This window comes from Bicyclus anynana, chromosome 26 (genome assembly GCF_947172395.1).
Source record: "Bicyclus anynana chromosome 26, ilBicAnyn1.1, whole genome shotgun sequence".
In the NCBI taxonomy this organism is placed as follows: Eukaryota; Metazoa; Arthropoda; class Insecta; order Lepidoptera; family Nymphalidae; genus Bicyclus; species Bicyclus anynana.
The window spans coordinates 6,283,480-6,301,221 of NC_069108.1; the positions used below are offsets into that span (position 1 = coordinate 6,283,480).

Below are 17,742 nucleotides of genomic sequence, written 5' to 3' on the forward strand. Positions count from 1 at the left end.
GGTGGTTCATCTAAGTTTCCCTTACTCCTGGAGTCCAGGAGAATAGAAATACTAGAACATTGTCGCTGTGTAATGAGTCGTTAAAATATGGGGTTGGATAATAATGTATTCAAAAGGTGTAGGTAAATAAAGTACACATTCTAAGTCAGATGGTATTGTAAACACATATGTAATAGCAGTCGCCGAGCATAATCAAGATATAAGTAGTGGATAAATATACCACTCATAACCCTTAAAGTCGAAACTTCTCTTTGTAGTATTAGTAGTGTAGATTAAAACACAATATTTTTTTTTTATTTTCAGTTCTTGAAGATTGTGTCATCAGAACTACAACTTTGGAAGCAAAACCTCACTTCTAAGGAGAAAAAGAAACTGTTGGGAGCATTGATTTCTGCATAACAGTAAAGCACTATTATGAAGCAAAGAATAACAGCCACAAGATGAAGTTTGAATCACAGTACACAGTTGTATAATTACAAGCTGCTACAGAACTATGAAGCTTTTAAGAACAGAAGAGACACCTCTACTCTGCCTCTGCTATTGCCTGGCTCTATAGATAAAACCAATCTTTATAAAAGGCCATAGTAAAGCCTTGGTTACTTTGACAGCCTCTGTGGTGCAGTGGTGTGTGCGTTGGATTTACAAGTCAGAGGTCCTTTGTTCAAACTTCGGCTGGGCCGATTGAGGTTTTTTTGGGAACTTCAAGTATTCTTTCATCCAACCTCAAAGTTCCTTTTTGTTTAATTTCTGTGATAACTGGTTGCTGATGAAAATTTTATATTTTTGAACTTTTCCATCATGGAATTTCTGCCTTTATTCTGTTGAATGTCAATGCTTCATGCAATGGGTTTAAAACGCGCCGTAGTTGCGCCTTGGTTTCTTTATCCATATTATGGTTACTTGTCTCTGGAAAAATTTCAAATATATCAGTGGTCCTGTTATGCAGGTTCTGTATATAATGGCAGCGTTTAATATTTATTATATAATTATATAAAAATATTAATAATATAAAAATATATAATGGCAGTATCATTATAATACTTATTGTATTATAATTTATTGTATAAAAAAAGATATTTGCTGCATGCAAAACAGATGGTTGTCTTAGGATGTTTACACTCAAAATTAAAAATTTCTTATCCTTCACTTGTAAAGCATAAAAAATGAAACATTTAAGTGTAGAATAGATATAAATGAGGAATTAAAAATCTAGTGAATTTAAACATTCATTGAATTGAATTTTTCAATTCACTCTGATATAGCACCTATCAATACGATAGTAAGTAAGTTTAATAACATAAGCTAGGATTATTATTATTATTAAGTAAATTATTGAAATTAAAGTAATACTAATATGATAGCTAATTATAAGTTGGTTGCATCTGTAAGTGCAGTTTGTTATTTATTGATTGTTTTTAGTTGTTTGATGGTATAGTGTAAGTGTTGTTTACCGTCGGTGTAAATTTCAGTGGTGTTTGGAAGTGAAAGGTTGGTGAGTTCATTGGTGATTCATTGGTTCATTCACCTCAGTAAATTTGATTCCTGTCCTAAGGGATGGGTGGAGTAGCTCAGAGGGGGGTGACGGGCGTTCTAAAGGGGTATCGGATGGTAATAATTTAGAATGACCGTTAAGTTTGGTAAGCTCAATATCAGCTACCTCGGATATATTAGTAGGAAGGGGAGTGAGTTGAGCGAGAGAAATGGAGGTGGCGGTTCTGACCGTACGAAAACTTTGAACAATTTTAATTGCAAACAATCTTTGTAAGGATAAAAATTTATTAATATTGTATTTACATAGTAGCACAGTTGACCAAAATCGGTTCGATTACACTTTCATATATTTTTACGTTATCCGGGTGAACTCCCCAAGTCGGTCTAATAAAAATGGTAAGTTTATTGAATAACTTTTTTCTTTGTCAATGACATATTCGCAGTGTTTATTGAAGTTGAGTGTATTGTCAACGATGACCCCAAGGATTTTGAATTCTTTAGCAAAAGGAATTGTTTGAGTACCTATTCTGATATTGCACTTTTGTGATTTACTAGTGAAGCCGATGACCTGAGTCTTATAACTTTTCAACTCTTTGAACTTTTCCATTAAAGCAATGCTGCCTCTCTGTTGAATGTCAATGCTTCGTGTTAGGTTTCTTCAACCATATTATGGTTACTTGTCTCTGGAAAAGTCTTAATTAAATCCTCTTAAGCAGGTTTTGTAAATGACTACAGCAAATTATATTTATTGATATTATAAATTTACGATTTATATACTCGGAGACTCAATTATCCGCCCACTTTGATATACTCGCATCCTTATAAAGAGGGCGGATAATTGTCCCTCTTGAGTATATATCAGTGCTAATAAAGTAAAGACTTTGATTTTAACAAAGTAACTGTGCGCTGCTAGGACAAAAAAAATGGTTGTCTTAGGATGTCTACATTCAAAATTAGACATTTCTTATTCTTCATTTGTAAAGCATAAAAAAAAACATTTGAGTGAAGCATAGACTAATGTCTATGCTTCACTCAAATCAATAAATGAGGGATTCATATTTTAGTGAATTGAAACATTCGTTGAATTGAATTTTTCATTTCACTTATAATCTTTCATCTTTTTGAACTTTTCCATCAAGGCGTTGCTGCCTCTACTCAACAAACGACAGTGCTTCATGCAATGCAAAAAAAATATTTGCGCCTTGGTTTCTTCATCCATGTCATGGTTACTTGCCTTTGAAAATAATTGAAAAAATATCTGCATTCCTGTTTTGCAGGTTTCATAAATGTCTTCATTTTATATTTATTAATATTGACACTGTTGTATTTTTTAAATTTACATTTTATACATCAGTGTAAATAATCTGTATTCATAAAAACTTTGTCTTTAACAAATTTGCTGCATGCTGATGGGGAAAAGAAGATGGCTGACTACATTTTATTCTGCTTCCCCTGTTATACTCTTTCCAGGTGGAACGCAGCATTTTCTTTTACGTTTAGGTTGTTCAAGGGTTGTAGGTTTTCTTATATCTTGTAAAACTTCTACAAATGCTAAAGATGCATTTTATTTTTCAAAATTAAATTTATTTGTTGTAATCGATTTAGGTCGCTCGGAATTAATGGGATATAAGCCGCGTTTATTTATCATATTGCTGGTCTCCGACCGGTTTTCTTTCAATTTGTATTGCGTAGTATATACTATCAATACTCGATATATCCGAATAGGTGGGTACAAATTCTGGATCGTGTTTCTTATTTAATGAACATATTTCATGAACGGTTGTATCGTAGTTCGATCTAATTATTTCAAGGTCCTTGAACCTTGCACGGAACAAAATCAAGTCTTCATTATCGAGGTTTTTCGTTAAATCGAATAACGATTGAAATAAAGAAAGAAAATATATTTATTACTACATTATGCCACACATCACAATTATTTACAAAATAATACCCTGCGATTGCAGTCTCATGAAACACATTTCTTTTGTAACTACATGTGGCTGCAGCATTTTATACTTCTATAAGATCACGGAATACGCACACCATTTTCAAGATGTTCTTCTTTCTCAAATCCAAGAAATTACACCATTTTCATCTAAAATGTCCCATTTTTCAGCCAAGCAATTTCTAATCGGTTTCGTGTGGCAAGGATTAGGAAAAATTACAATTTATTGACCTACGTTAATTTTGGGGTTTAAATTATTAAAATTGTTTATTTTAGCTCCCAAATCTTTCGCCATAGCAAAATTGGCAGGATAGCCATTGAATGTTACAGAAGTAACAACAATACGAAAATCATTTAAAAGACTCACACAAGTTTTAAGAAGAGCAGCTCTTTGTTCTCCATTAACACCATTTGTAAAAAAATAACCAACTGGTAGTTTCCACTGATCATTTATTGAAGTCACCATAAATACAAGAGCATCTCTAGTTAATTGTCTGTCTATATCTAAATAGTTTCCTCTTCTTCGTAGATTTTTCTGTACTTTCCTCTGGTGCGTTACGAGGTTTTTTGACCCCATACTAAAACTTTATGTGGTGCGGTTCGAGGTCCATCGACCTCGTAACTCTTGAAGATACTAGACTTACGAGGTCAATTGACCTCGTACCGCAACGAACGTGTTATCATAACTAACCGATTAATTCCCAGTCCACTGAACATGCTGCCTAATCGACATGTCATCTCAACTAATAGCACAAATGCTTTTTTCTTTTGATTTATTCGACAACAATTTTGTTGCTCTCTATGGTAAACCGTGGTTCCCAATCAACACAACAATACCATCGGTACAAAGCTTTTGGATGTGGTAGACATGTATCGAATTGTTTTCTAACAAAAGTGTAGGCTTTTGGGCCAATAAAGTGAAGGCACAAATCAAAGAAGGCCGGCCTTGTATGTAGCTGTGTTATGTAAAAAAAATCATGTACTGTGACATGACTGTGTACTCGTAAACGGTAAAATAAAGGTACTATAATACCTTATTTTACCGTTTACGAGTATAGGTTTATTACTGTTTAAGTTTTATTTTCAAAGAACATTCGAAAGTCTTCTATAAAAAGATTTAAAAATGCGCCTTATTGTTAATATTCAGCCAACTAATTTGGTCTATGCAAATATTGCCTTTTTCTCAGTGCTAGCCGATGCAGATGGAATACTCTCAAGTTCAGTTATTGAAGTGATTCTACGTTTTGACCCATCAGGACTGATAAGGAAGATGGTACCTTCATTGGTCCAACATTTATTGACACCAAACCATTGTCTAGCAGCCATGAAGGTGTCATGTCTTTTATCAGGAATTCCGACAATGTTACTCCTGAATTCTTGAATTTATATTTCACACTAAATCTTTTACCCCTCTCCATTTTGACTCTATACTTTGAGTATGAGTCCCATCTGGGTTAATACAAAGAGGTTATCTCGATCTGAATTTCACTTTCTTGTGGATGTGCCCGTGGTGACTAAGGCAGTCGTATGCCCGCCAAAAGTTGTGTGTATTGTGGTGCCCACTTCTACATGTTTCTTGATATGGGGCACCAACACACACACACAGGGCACCTCCAATCTCAAGTCTTCAGATCAATCTTCAATCATTCCAATAATCTAATGTCCTAAATGCCGACCTAAAACAATAAATTCATCTATTTGAACAATTTTATTTTCTCCCCCAATATTTTCTAAATTTTCCTGCTTGTCTAAAAAATTAAATCAGTCTGATATAGTGCCTCGGGATAAACATTTTCCCCTTTCTTCAACGGGTCCTCGTGAATTGTCTGATTTTTGTTTAATCTTAACATTTTAAAAAAGTGTTCGTTTGTTTTAGCTTCTTTTTTTTTTGCATGATTTTTGCAAAAAAAAAACAAACCCGTGAAGCAAAGGATTTTTTGGTGAGTTCTGCCTAATTTACTTTTGCCACCATACGTCTTTGCTCCGCTAAAGCCATACACTGCTGTTTCGTTCCCAGTACCCATTTTAATTTTGTTCAACTCCAGTGATCGATTACCTCCGCTACATATAATCTGCGTTCTACAACTGGTTCGTCAGTATCGCTTGCTCTTGAGGCCAAGCACAGGGCTCTGCCGTTAAACCGCCTGCTACCGTTGAGGTTTCAGCCATCTAACTTTTCTTAATTCACTGCGTGTGTGAAGTCTGCCAATCCGCATTGGGCCAGCGTGGTTGACAATTGGCCTAACTCTTCTTATTCTGAGAGGACACTCGAGCTAGCAGTGTGCCGAATATGGGTTGACACATATATCTCTTACGAGCATGTCCCGTGTAGTATATAGTGTGCTATCTTCCCTCTGAGGCTGTTGACTTACAACATCATTGTCGTGAGTGGTATACTCTGGGTCGTCTACTGGGGTATTTCGTGCGTTGGGGATGTTGTCGTGACACAGGCTTTCACTATTTTGGTAGCAGTGATTGCGTCATAATGTAAAACTCTGTGTCCTAACAAACACCGCCAACTAACTAACCCCTCATTCTGAGAGGAGACTCGAGCACAGCAGAGAGCCGAATATGGGTTGATACATATATCTGTCTTAAGAGCATGTCCCGTCTAGTGTGCTATCTTCCCTCTGAGGCTGTTGACTTACAACATCATTGTCGTGAGTGGTATACTCTGGGTCGTCTACTGGGGTATTTCATGCGTTGGCGATGTTGTTTAGCGTGACACAGGCATTCACTAGTAGTGATTGCGTCATAATGTAAAACTCTGTGTCCTAACAAACTCCGCCAACTAACTAACCCCTCATTCTGAGAGGAGACTCGAGCACAGCAGTGAGCCGAATATGGGTTGATACATATATCTGTCTTAAGAGCATGTCCCGTCTAGTGTGCTATCTTCCCTCTGAGGCTGTTGACTTACAACATCATTGTCGTCAGTGGTATACTCTGGGTCGTCTACTGGGGTATTTCGTGCATTGGTGATGTTGTTTAGCGTGACACAGGCATTCACTAGTAGTGATTGCGTCATAATGTAAAACTCTGTCCTAACAAACACCGCCTACTAACTAACCCCTCATTCTGAGAGGAGACTCGAGTAAAACAGAGAGCCGAATATGGGTTGATACATATATCTGTCTTACGAGCATGTCCCGTGCAGTATCTAGTGTGCTATCTTCCCTCTGAGGCTGTTGACTTACGCCTCATTGTCGTCAGTGGTATACTCTGGGTCGTCTACTGGGGTATTTCGTGCATTGGTGATGTTGTTTAGCGTGACACAGGCATTCACTAGTAGTGATTGCGTCATAATGTAAAACTCTGTGTCCTAACAAACACCGCCAACTAGCTAACCCCTAATTCTAAGAGGAGACTCGAGCACAGCAGTGAGCCGAATTTGGGTTGATACATATATCTGTCTTACGAGCATGTCCCGTCTAGTGTGCTATCTTCCCTCTGAGGCTGTTGACTTACAACATCATTGTCGTGAGTGGTATACTCTGGGTCATCTACTGGGGTATTTCGTGCATTGGTGATGTTGTTTAGCGTGACACAGGCATTCACTAGTAGTGATTGCGTCATAATGTAAAACTCTGTGTCCTAACAAACACCGCCAACTAGCTAACCCCTCATTCTGAGAGGAGACTCGAGCACAGCAGTGAGCCGAATATGGGTTGATAAACGATATGAGGTCAAATGTCTGTACAGGCGACCCAGCAAAAGTTTCCCGTCGAGCTGTGAATTTGGTCGGGTCATTTGTCCAGGTAAACGTAAAGGTGTCGTCTGACTGGACAATGTGACGTAGTGTCTCGTCGTTTTTTTGGTTGTCTTCGGTTTCAAGCTCGCGTTCTTATGTGGGCGTCAAATAGTCAGTCTGTTCTGCGGCCTTATTATGTATTTCAGTGTACCATTCAAACAATGAGTCACTACATCGATTATCGTCGTATTTTCGTTTTTGTAATCATCTAACATAGTTTTTGTAATCATCTAACATATATTACCTTGCTTGAGTGTGTAGGGTGATTTTGATGAACGGATTTTGACGAAATTTACATATGTAAAGTGAGGAAACAGGGTTCCATGCACACTTTTTTGATGCACTCTACACTGAGTGTCACCATTCTTTTTCCACACACCACGCAAACGCGGCGCGATTGTTTACTCAAGCGGTGACTCAACTCTATTCTCTGTTGTTAGACTATTTGGGGCGGAAACGGACGTCGCGAAAGAAGTGAATTTATTAAATTAGTTCAAAAATCTCGGTGATTCATAGAAGATGATTGACTGGCATGTGTGCAGTAAAACCGGGTGTACAAAGTACGTCACCAGAATAATCGCAAAAAGGGCGTACAGCTCATCTACCGTTGTATCCACCCAACGGCAGATGCGGCTTCTGGGACGGAGGCTGTTGTCCTCGAATTTTTGGGATGCCACCTGCTATGCATATTTGTTTGTCTCTGACGCTATATGCTCCATGATCGGCCGATCCCATATTTGACCAAAGATCGTGTTTGGGTCGGCCGATGGAGCAGTAGGCCCTACATTGACTTGTGTGAAAATTTCGCGCCTCAATTCCGGAGGAATCTGAGGGCTGCGAAATTCTCTCCACTGAAAATCGTTAACGTCGCTGGGTCGCACGGCGCAAGGGCGATGAGTCCAAGGCGTTGAGCTTGGCCTCACGCGCCAGCCTACGATCTGCCTCAAGTAGCCCATCGCAGAGCTCTTCCAGCTGCTCTAGATCTTTGCAGCTGGACTCCAAAATCCCTGCATCAACGCCGTCCATGCCGAGTAGCGCCCGGTACGCTTCCTCGGCAGCGCACAGCCTCGACGACAGCTGCAAACACCTCTGCCTTAGGCTCTCCACGCGGTCGTCACGGCCTATCAATGTGTGGGCTGCTGCAGCCCACCTTAGCTCCGCCGCGATCCTGATTGATAATTCGCGCTGAGTCGGCATCTCACGAAGCTGTCGAATCCGATAAACAACAAAAAATCCTATCAGTGCGGTTGCCAACAACAAAAAAAATTAATGTTAACTAACACGGTTAACCAACAAAATATTATTAATACAAACAAAACACTATTAATTAATCAATTAAATACTAATCCAACCCATGAATATCAAAACGCAAACAAAAAAAAAAATATTAAACAAAAGACAACAAAATATTTCAAGGGTTGGTTAGGTCGCGCTATAGTACCCTACAACAACAATTAATTCATTCTAATCCTACAATCTACGTGGTCAGCTAGACCAACCGATCGCAAACCACGCTCTGGTGCCAAACTTTGTAGCGGCCGAGCACGGCGCCCCTCAAACGCAATGCGAGGCCCATGAGCGCACGCGATGGGCGTCCGTTCCACTAGGAGTCGGCGGTACACCGCGTCCTAGTTCGCCGTCAACTAATATTAGTGCGATCGGTTAACCTAGACTGACCTTAACAATCGGCGAAGCCCCTCGTGGGCAACAAGCGCCGCTGGGAGCCCCTCTGCTACGCCCAGTGGTCCACGGAGTTTAGGTGATGTGTCTTGTGTTGGTAGTATGAGTATCGGTGTATTGTGGATCACTCACCCGTCAGCAAAACCCCAAGCACTCCAAGCAACACCACACGATCACTGCAGTCAAGGCACCAAACACGCCACAAAAAACCGCGCACGCCGCTCAACCACTTCAAAGGTCCGTCTTCGGACCACTCGCGCACCAAATTCGTGCTGAACAACGTAATGGCCAAAATCGCCGCCTCAACGCGTTGTTTCAACAAAAACCTAGACAATAATTAGTCAAAGAGAGCACATGTGCTCTATATATAATATAACTGGCATCGGTGACATTGTCCTCTGTTATTTGGCTTCTCGAAGAAGAGACCAGAGAGGTGACAGATGGATGGATGAGGTTGTATATCCTCATACCCTCGGGAGAGAGGTGGACGATCACTACGAGGTCTACGGGTTTTTTTGTACGCGTGCGGTACATAGGATGAACCTCGTGCACAGGGAGCTCCTGTGCAACGAGGTCGGCTTTTATTTGCTCTATACTGAGCTCCTTTGGAAGGCCGCGGACTACCACGCGAAGGACTCTCTTCGCGGAGAGCGTAGGTATGGTACCCTATTCCGTTCCGTTTTTCCACACACCACGCAAACGCGGCGCGATTGTTTACTCAAGCGGTGACTCAACTCTATTCTCTGTTGTTGGACTATTTGGGGCGGAAACGGACGTCGCGAAAGAAGTGAATTTATTAAATTAGTTCGAAAATCTCGGTGACTCATAGAAGATGAGTGACTGGCAATTATAAATGAATTTAAAACTGATATATTTAATAGCCTTTTAAACAATTTTTTGTACATTTGACATGATGACACGTTCCCGAAATGATGATTTCATGATTCTAATATGGGATGAACTTATAATTTGCTAATAATTTATTTTACATTTTCGTCGTTTTTTATAAAATACATCACGGGTGACATTCCAATATTCGTCAACTCTTGTTTTGCAAACAACCCCCATCTCCAGAATAATCGCAAAAAGGGCGTACAGCTCATCTACCGTTGTATCCACCCAACGGCAGATGCGGCTTCTGGGACGGAGGCTGTTGTCCTCGAATTTTTGGGATGCCACCTGCTGTGCATTTTTGTTTGTCTCTGACGCTATGTGCTCCATGATCGGCCGGTCCCATATTTGACCAAAGATCGTGTATGGGTCGGCCGATGGAGCAGTAGGCCCTACATTGGTTTGTGTGAAAATTTCGCGCCTCAATTCCGGAGGAATCTGAGGGCCGCGAAATTCTCTCCACTCAAATTCGTTAACGTCCCTGGGTAGCTCCGTCAGCTCCACAGGGACGTCCGTTGCATCAGCCGGTAGATCGACAACCGCGGCCGCTTCGCCGCGGAGTCGCCGGAATCAGCGTCCAGTGGGGTCTCAAGTGTACTTTGGTACGCTCGTAGCCCCATGATGGCCTCGACGTCATCACCATCATCCTCACTGGATTCGTCGCTACCTGCGACAAACAAATTATAATTAAAAATATGGGTAAGAAATGAGTCAAAGCGAAGCTTGACTGGACTACATTAAAAAGTTTGTGAAGGTGAAGGTTCTACTTATTAGTAGTCATGGTCAACAACAATCAACACGTGCAATCCCAATTCGTAAACAAAAGAACGAATTTCTAGTATTTTTTTTTATTGTAATAAGCCGACAGTTGACTTTATTACGGGCGAGGGCAGTAAAGTGTGCTCGCTTATTGCCCTTAGTTAGGGGGTCTACTTTGTACTTCTCAATGAAGAGATCGTATTCTTCCATACGGACTACATTCGAGACGGAGTGAGTCGCGTATGAAGCTTTGGACTTTGGGTTGAGCGGGCTTTTTAGCCGCCCTTCGCTTGCCTGGCTTTGGGGCCTTCGGCCTCTTTTCCATTACACGGTTGTTCAAACGTACGGTGTGTAAGCCGTACGGTTGAAAAAACGTGCTAGCTTGTACATGATACGGCAAAATCACCGCGCGAGACATTGGTAAGTACTGGCTAGTAGCGCTTTTTACTCGGGCTGTGTAGGACGTGCTGCGTCATGAATTTTCTTACGAAAAAAAAGATTATAGTTGCTTATTACATATATAGGAAAAAGAAAATAGAAAAAAAAAGGGAAGTAAGGTTTTGGATACATCCGATTTTAGAAAAAAGGGAGGAATATGGCGCGTTTCATACACTTGTCAAGAATCAATTGAGAGAAGATGAAGACAAGTTTTACAATTATTTTAGAATGCAGAAAACTACATTCGACAACTTGCTCCAAAAATTATCCCAGGAACTAAAACATCAAGATACTTTTATGCGAGAGAGTATATCGCCCGCAGAAAGATTGGCTGTAACTCTGAGGTAAGTAGGTACAAAATTAAATGACATATTTTAGTTTAAAATTGTTTATTGCACACAAACAAAATTATTACATGTAATTGAATTTTAATAATTATTAATTTAAGAACAAGTAAATCAAAAAATACACTACGCTGAAAATGCTACTCAAGTGCGGCACTAAAATCGAATTCGTCTTCAATAGAAACTTGAGAATCTGCCGAGATACTTTCCGCATTTACACTATGTACAGATAATTGTGATTCGGGTCGGTAGTGGATTGGCTCTAAACCAGAACCGTGTCCAAAATCATGAGAAGACGTCTGTGGACGACTTATTCCATAGCCCGATCTAGCAGCTGTAGAATATCCATATGTTGACGATTGCGCATTTGAGGATGCTGTACCACTTAAATATCCTTGATGGCCTTGATCCCATTGGTTTCTTGATGTAGGTATATACCGAGTACACTGTCTTTGTTGAATATTTTTAATTATTGAAATTACTTGAAACTGAAAGTCTATCATATTTTCATCACTGAACTTGTCAACTGTATCAGCGATTCCCATAAAAAAGTTCATACTACGGCTTTTCTTTTTCTCATCTCGTTCTGCTGAATCCATAAACTTCATAAACCTAATGTCAACTTCACTTAGTTCATTTTTTCTTTTTTTTTTAGCCCTTTGCGTCTCACTCCGTTCAGTGTATCCCGAGCTTGATTGATTCGGGACTGCACTATCAAAATTTTCATTACTGAGGCTAGAATCATGAACATGTTCAGTCATGTTAGAATCGGTCTTGCGATGCTCAACATTTTTTTTTAGGAACATCATTTCATCATAGAACATATATTTTCTTATTTTTTTTGCTGAAGAACCAGACTTACATTCTTTAATTTTTTTGTCATATTTTATCCAGCTATCTTTCATATTGGTCCACTTCTTCATCACCATTTGCCCTGAAAATAAATAAATAATAATTATTAAATTCAAAATTTATAAAAACCCCCGACCTAAACTGAATCGACCCCGACCTAAAATGGGGTTTTAGTATTTGAACCTGAACCGTTTTGTTTTATATTTCAGGTATCTAGCAACAGGAGATACCTTTACTGACCTATACTACAGCTATAGAATTGGAATAAAAACCATAAGTTGCATCGTACGTGAAGTATGCCACTACATTTGGTTAGAACTGTATAAAGAATATATGAAAATGCCATCTAAAGAAGACTGGCTACACATTGCAAGCAAATTTCAAGAATCTTCCAACTTCCCGCTGTGCTTAGGAGCGGTCGATGGAAAACACATCAGACTTATTAAGCCAATTGATAGTGGCTCGATGTTTTTAAATTACAAACATTTTTTTTCTATAGTTTTGATGGCAGTAGTAGATAGCGATTACAACTTTATATTTGTTGACGTTGGCGCCTACGGAAAGGAGTGTGATTCCAGTGTGTTTAAAGAGACCCCATTTTGGAAAAATTTAACAAACAACGGATTAAATCTACCCGATGCAACACGTTTGCCTGGAATTGACTACGATTTGCCATATGTGTTCATTGCGGACGAAGCCTTTGCTTTGCATTATCACTTGCTTCGTCCATTTGGTGGTCATCAGCTTGATCAATTAAAACGTACATTTAACTACAGACTCACCAGAGCGCGAAGATTTGTTGAATGTGCGTTTGGCATTTTATCCAATAAATGGCGAATTTTTCACCGGCCAATGAATGTGTCCATCGATTTGGCAGTTGATATTGTGAAAACATGTTGTGTTTTGCAAAATTTTATACATAAGCAGGAAAACTTTCAGTTTCACAATGCGAGTGAAAATGAGTCCACCCTTGATTCAGAATCGGAACTAATCCAGTTACCTATCACGAATGCAGTTCGCGGAAGTTTGGCGGCTAATGAAGTTCGCAACAGATTTGCACAATATTTTGTATCTAACGAAGGTCGCCTCTCCTATCAAAACAACTATGCATAAGTAAAAAGTTAATAATTAAATATCTGTAACTTACCAAACTTGTTTTTCTCATCACCACTTAAATCTTCAAATGTGGGCTGGAAATGAATAAATATTTCTTTCCAGGAATCATATTTAAGCCGCTTATTTTTATAATCGTCGATGGTCTTATCCCATATTACAGGCCTTTCTTGAATCAACGTAATTAATAATTCTTGATTTATGTTCATTTTATAATAAAATCGCGAAACAGCGTATATAAGCGGTCACGAATCCGTGCGTACGTCCGGCACCGTCGACACACCCCGATAGACTGCCATACAACACTGGTGAAAATCACGCCGTGCGTAGACGCGGCGCGCCGAGGGGCAGTCACGGCGCACGCGGCCGCGGCGCCGTGCCTTGGCGCCACCGTGCATGTCGACAAGCTCATATAGTGATCCATACCACACTGACGACCGTGCCTACACGCGGCGAATTAACCGTAGATTTTCACGGCGAGAAACCGTGTAATGGAAAAGAGGCCTTACTGTTTAAGTTTTATATTCAAAGAACATTCGAAAGTCTTCTATAACAAGATTTAAAAATGCGCCTTATTGTAAATATTCAGCCTAATAATTTGGTCTATGCAATTATTGCCTTTTTCTCAGTGCTAACCGATGTAGATGGAATACTCTCAAGTTCAGTTATTGAAGTGATTCTACGTTTTGACCCATCAGGACTGATAAGAAAGATGGTACCTTCATTGGTCCAACATTTATTGACACCAAACCATTGTCTAGCAGCCATGAATGTGTCTGTCTTTTGTCAGAAATTCCGACAATGTTACTCCTGAACTCACACTAAATCTTTTTATCCCTCTCCATTGGGACTCTATACTTTGAGTATGAGTCCCATCTGGGTTAATACAAAGAGGTTATCTCGATCTGAATTTCACTTTCTTGTGGATGTACCCGTGATGACTAAGGCAGTTGTATGCCCGCCAAAGGTCTGTTTGTATTGTAGTGCCCACTTCTACATGTTTCTTGATATAGGACACCAACACACACACACACACAGGGCACCTTCAATCTCAAGTCTTCAGATCAATGTTCAATCATTCCAATAACCTAATGTCCTAAATGCCGACCTGAAACAATAAATTCATCTAATTGAACAATTTTGTTCGCCCCTCCAATATTTTCTAAATTTCTCTGCTTGTCTAAGAAATACATATTATAATTATAATTAAATCAGTCTGATATGGTGCCTCGGGATAAACATCCCATTCCCCTTTCTTCTACGGGTCCTCGTGAATTGTCTGATTTTGGTTAAATCTTAACATTTTAAAAAAGTCTTCGTTTGTTTCTAGTCTCTTTGTTTTTTGCAAGATTTTTTATAGCAAACCCGTGAACCCGTGAACCCGTATTCATTAATTTGTTTTAAATGTAGTGACATTTGGTGAGTTCTGCATAATTTTTCTTTTGCCACCCATATGTCTTTGCTCCGCTAAAGCCTCACACTGCTGTTTCGTTCCCAGTACCCATTTTAATTTTGTTCAACTCTAGTGATTGATTACCTCCGCTACATATAATCTCCGTTCTACAACTGGTTCGTCAGTATCGCTTGCTCTTGAAGGGCCAAGCACAGGGCTCTGCCGTTAAACCGCCTGCTACCTTTGAGCTTTCAGCCGTCAACTTTTCTTAATTCTCTGCGTGTGTGAAGTCTGCCAATCCGCATTGGGCTAGCGTGGTCGACAATTGGCCTAACTCTTCTTATTCTGAGAGGAGACTCCAGCTCGGCAGTGAGCCGAATATGGGTTGATACATATATCTGTCTTACGAGCATGTCCCGTCTAGTGTGCTATCTTCCCTCTGAGGCTGCTGACTTACAACATCATTGTCGTGAGTGGTATACTCTGGGTCGTCTACTGGGGTATTTCATGCGTTGGCGATGTTGTTTAGCGTGACACAGGCATTCACTAGTAGTGATTGCGTCATAATGTAAAACTCTGTGTCCTAACAAACACCGCCAACTAACTAACCCCTCATTCTGAGAGGAGACTCGAGCACAGCAGTGAGCCGAATTTGGGTTGATACATATATCTGTCTTACGAGCATGTCCCGTCTAGTGTGCTATCTTCCCTCTGAGGCTGCTGACTTACAACATCATTGTCGTGAGTGGTATACTCTGGGTCGTCTACTGGGGTATTTCATGCGTTGGCGATGTTGTTTAGCGTGACACAGGCATTCACTAGTAGTGATTGCGTCATAATGTAAAACTCTGTGTCCTAACAAACACCGCCAACTAACTAACCCCTCATTCTGAGAGGAGACTCGAGCACAGCAGAGAGCCGAATATGGGTTGATACATATATCTGTCTTACGAGCATGTCCCGTGCAGTATCTAGTGTGCTATCTTCCCTCTGAGGCTGTTGACTTACAACATCATTGTCGTGAGTGGTATACTCTGGGTCGTCTACTGGGGTATTTCGTGCATTGGTGATGTTGTTTAGCGTGACACAGGCATTCACTAGTAGTGATTGCGTCATAATGTAAAACTCTGTGTCCTAACAAACACCGCCAACTAGCTAACCCCTCTTTCTGAGAGGAGACTCGAGCACAGCAGTGAGCCGAATATGGGTTGATAAACGATATGAGGTCAAATGTCTGTACAGGCGACCCAGCAAAAGTTTCCCGTCGAGCTGTGAATTTGGTCGGGTCATTTGTCCAGGTAAACGTAAAGGTGTCGTCTGACTGGACAATGTGACGTAGTGTCTCGTCGTTTTTTTGGTTGTCTTCGGTTTCAAGCTCGCGTTCTTGTGTGGGCGTCAAATAGTCAGTCTGTTCTGCGGCCTTATTATGTATCTCAGTGTACCATTCAAACAATGAGTCACTACATCGATTTTAGTCGTATTTTCGTTTTTGTAATCATCTAACATAGTTTTTTCTACGAAATGACCTTGACTATTACCTTGCTTGAAATTTACATATGTAAAGTGAGGAAACAGGGTTCCATGCACACATTTTTGTTGCACCCTACACTGAGTGTCACCACTCTTTTTCCACACACCACGCAAACGCGGCGCGATTGTTTACTCAAGCGGTGACTCAACTCTATTCTCTGTTGTTGGACTATTTGGGGCGGAAACGGACGGGCGGTGGCGTGCCGCGAAAGAAGTTAATTTATTAAATTAGTTCGAAAATCTCGGTGATTCATAGAAGATGAGTGACTGGCAATTATAAATGAATTTAAAACTGATATATTTAAAAGCCTTTTAAACAATTTTTTGTACATTTGACATGATGACACGTTCCCGAAATGATGATTTCATGATTCTAGTATGGGATGAACTTACAATTTGCTAATAATTTATTTTACATTTTCGTCGTTTTTTATAAAATACATCACGGGTGACATTCCAATATTCGTCAACTCTTGTTTTGCAAACAACCCCCATCGCCAGAATAATCGCAAAAAGGGCGTACAGCTCATCTACCGTTGTATCCACCCAACGGCAGATGCGGCTTCTGGGACGGAGACTGTTGTCCTCGAAATCTTGGGATGCCACCTGCTGTTTGTCTCTGACGCTATGTGCTCCGTGATCGGCCGATCCCAGATTTGACCAAAGATCCTGTATGGGTCGGCCGATGGAGCAGTAGGCGTTTGCTACATTGGTTTGCGTGAAAATTTCGCGCCTCAATTCCAGAGGAATCTGAGGGCCGCGAAATTCTCTCCACTCAAAATCGTTAACGTCTCTGGGTAGGTCCGTCAGCTCCACAGGGACGTCCGTTGCGTCAGCCGGTAGATCGACAACCGCGGCCGCTTCCAACGCCGCGAAGTCGTCGGAATCAGCGTCCAGTGGGGTCTCGAGTGTGCTTTGGTTTACTCTCCAATCGTGCGAGGTCCTGGTCGCTAGGTTCGGGCACTACGCGCGCTCCCGCTTGGTTTGGACCAGCCGCTGCCACCATTGATGCTGCACCTGGACCTCCTCCTCGTCTTCCCCGTACGCGCACTCCTCTCCCACGCCTCAATCCTCCACGCGGGGGCTATTTGCAATTTGCAAAAACAAAAATAACATACAAATAAACATACTAGTAAAACATATTAAAACAATTTTTTTTTAAATACAAGTTAGTAAAAATATACACAGTACTTAAATTATTATTTTTTAATTCTGTTACAAAAAGTTACTCGACACATCGGAACTTAGCTCGTAAAATGGCGGTTGATTTATGACCGCTGACAGCGCTCAACAGCGCTGAGTTGAAGCAGGTAGAACATTTTCTACCTGCTGATCAGATTAAGTGCTAAGCCCTCTTGAATACAAATTGATTGAGTCCAATAATGAGGTAGTTACTGTAAACCGTTGAGGAGTTCTATTAACTATACTTAGTCTTCATCATCAGATCCTTAGTGAAGGGCTTAATGAAAATATTAACAAACGCTATAATCATCCTTACAATTTTTTAAAGTTCTCCATTTCTCCAGGATCCCATCATCAGATCCTGGACATGTAA

The 17,742-nt window shown here is 40.4% G+C and overlaps 2 protein-coding genes across 3 annotated transcripts; one reads left to right on the forward strand and one right to left on the reverse strand.

Moving 5' to 3' along the window:
- Positions 1-7,267: 7,267 nt before the first annotated feature.
- On the forward strand, positions 7,268-13,302 carry LOC128199532 (uncharacterized). Of its 2 annotated transcripts, XM_052889533.1 has the most exons (3): positions 7,268-11,299; positions 12,361-12,440; positions 12,504-13,302. In XM_052889533.1, exons 1-3 carry the CDS (start codon positions 10,992-10,994, stop codon positions 13,262-13,264), a joined length of 1,149 nt encoding a protein of 382 aa, XP_052745493.1. In that variant the 5' UTR covers positions 7,268-10,991; the 3' UTR covers positions 13,265-13,302. The 2 variants fall into 2 exon arrangements, with proteins under 2 accessions (XP_052745493.1, XP_052745492.1); XM_052889532.1 differs by having other exon boundaries at positions 8,005-11,299; positions 12,361-13,302.
- LOC112054809 (uncharacterized) lies at positions 11,435-14,431 on the reverse strand. Its single transcript, XM_024094711.2, has 2 exons — positions 13,299-14,431; positions 11,435-12,233 (listed from the first exon to the last, which is right to left on the reverse strand). The coding sequence occupies exons 1-2, from the start codon at positions 13,471-13,473 to the stop codon at positions 11,440-11,442; spliced, it is 969 nt and encodes a 322-aa protein (XP_023950479.2). The 5' UTR covers positions 13,474-14,431; the 3' UTR covers positions 11,435-11,439.
- Positions 14,432-17,742: the final 3,311 nt, after the last annotated feature.

Bases quoted from the DNA above. Each gene is read 5' to 3' on its own strand.
- LOC112054809 (XM_024094711.2), bottom strand. From the start codon at position 13,473: ATGAACATAAATCAAGAATTATTAATTACGTTGATTCAAGAAAGGCCT. The intron at 12,234-13,298 runs GTAAGTTACAGA...ATTTATTTTCAG, and splicing joins TGATGAGAAAAACAAGTTTG to GGCAAATGGTGATGAAGAAG.
- LOC128199532 (XM_052889532.1), top strand. From the start codon at position 10,992: ATGAATTTTCTTACGAAAAAAAAGATTATAGTTGCTTATTACATATAT. The intron at 11,300-12,360 runs GTAAGTAGGTAC...TTTATATTTCAG, and splicing joins AGATTGGCTGTAACTCTGAG to GTATCTAGCAACAGGAGATA.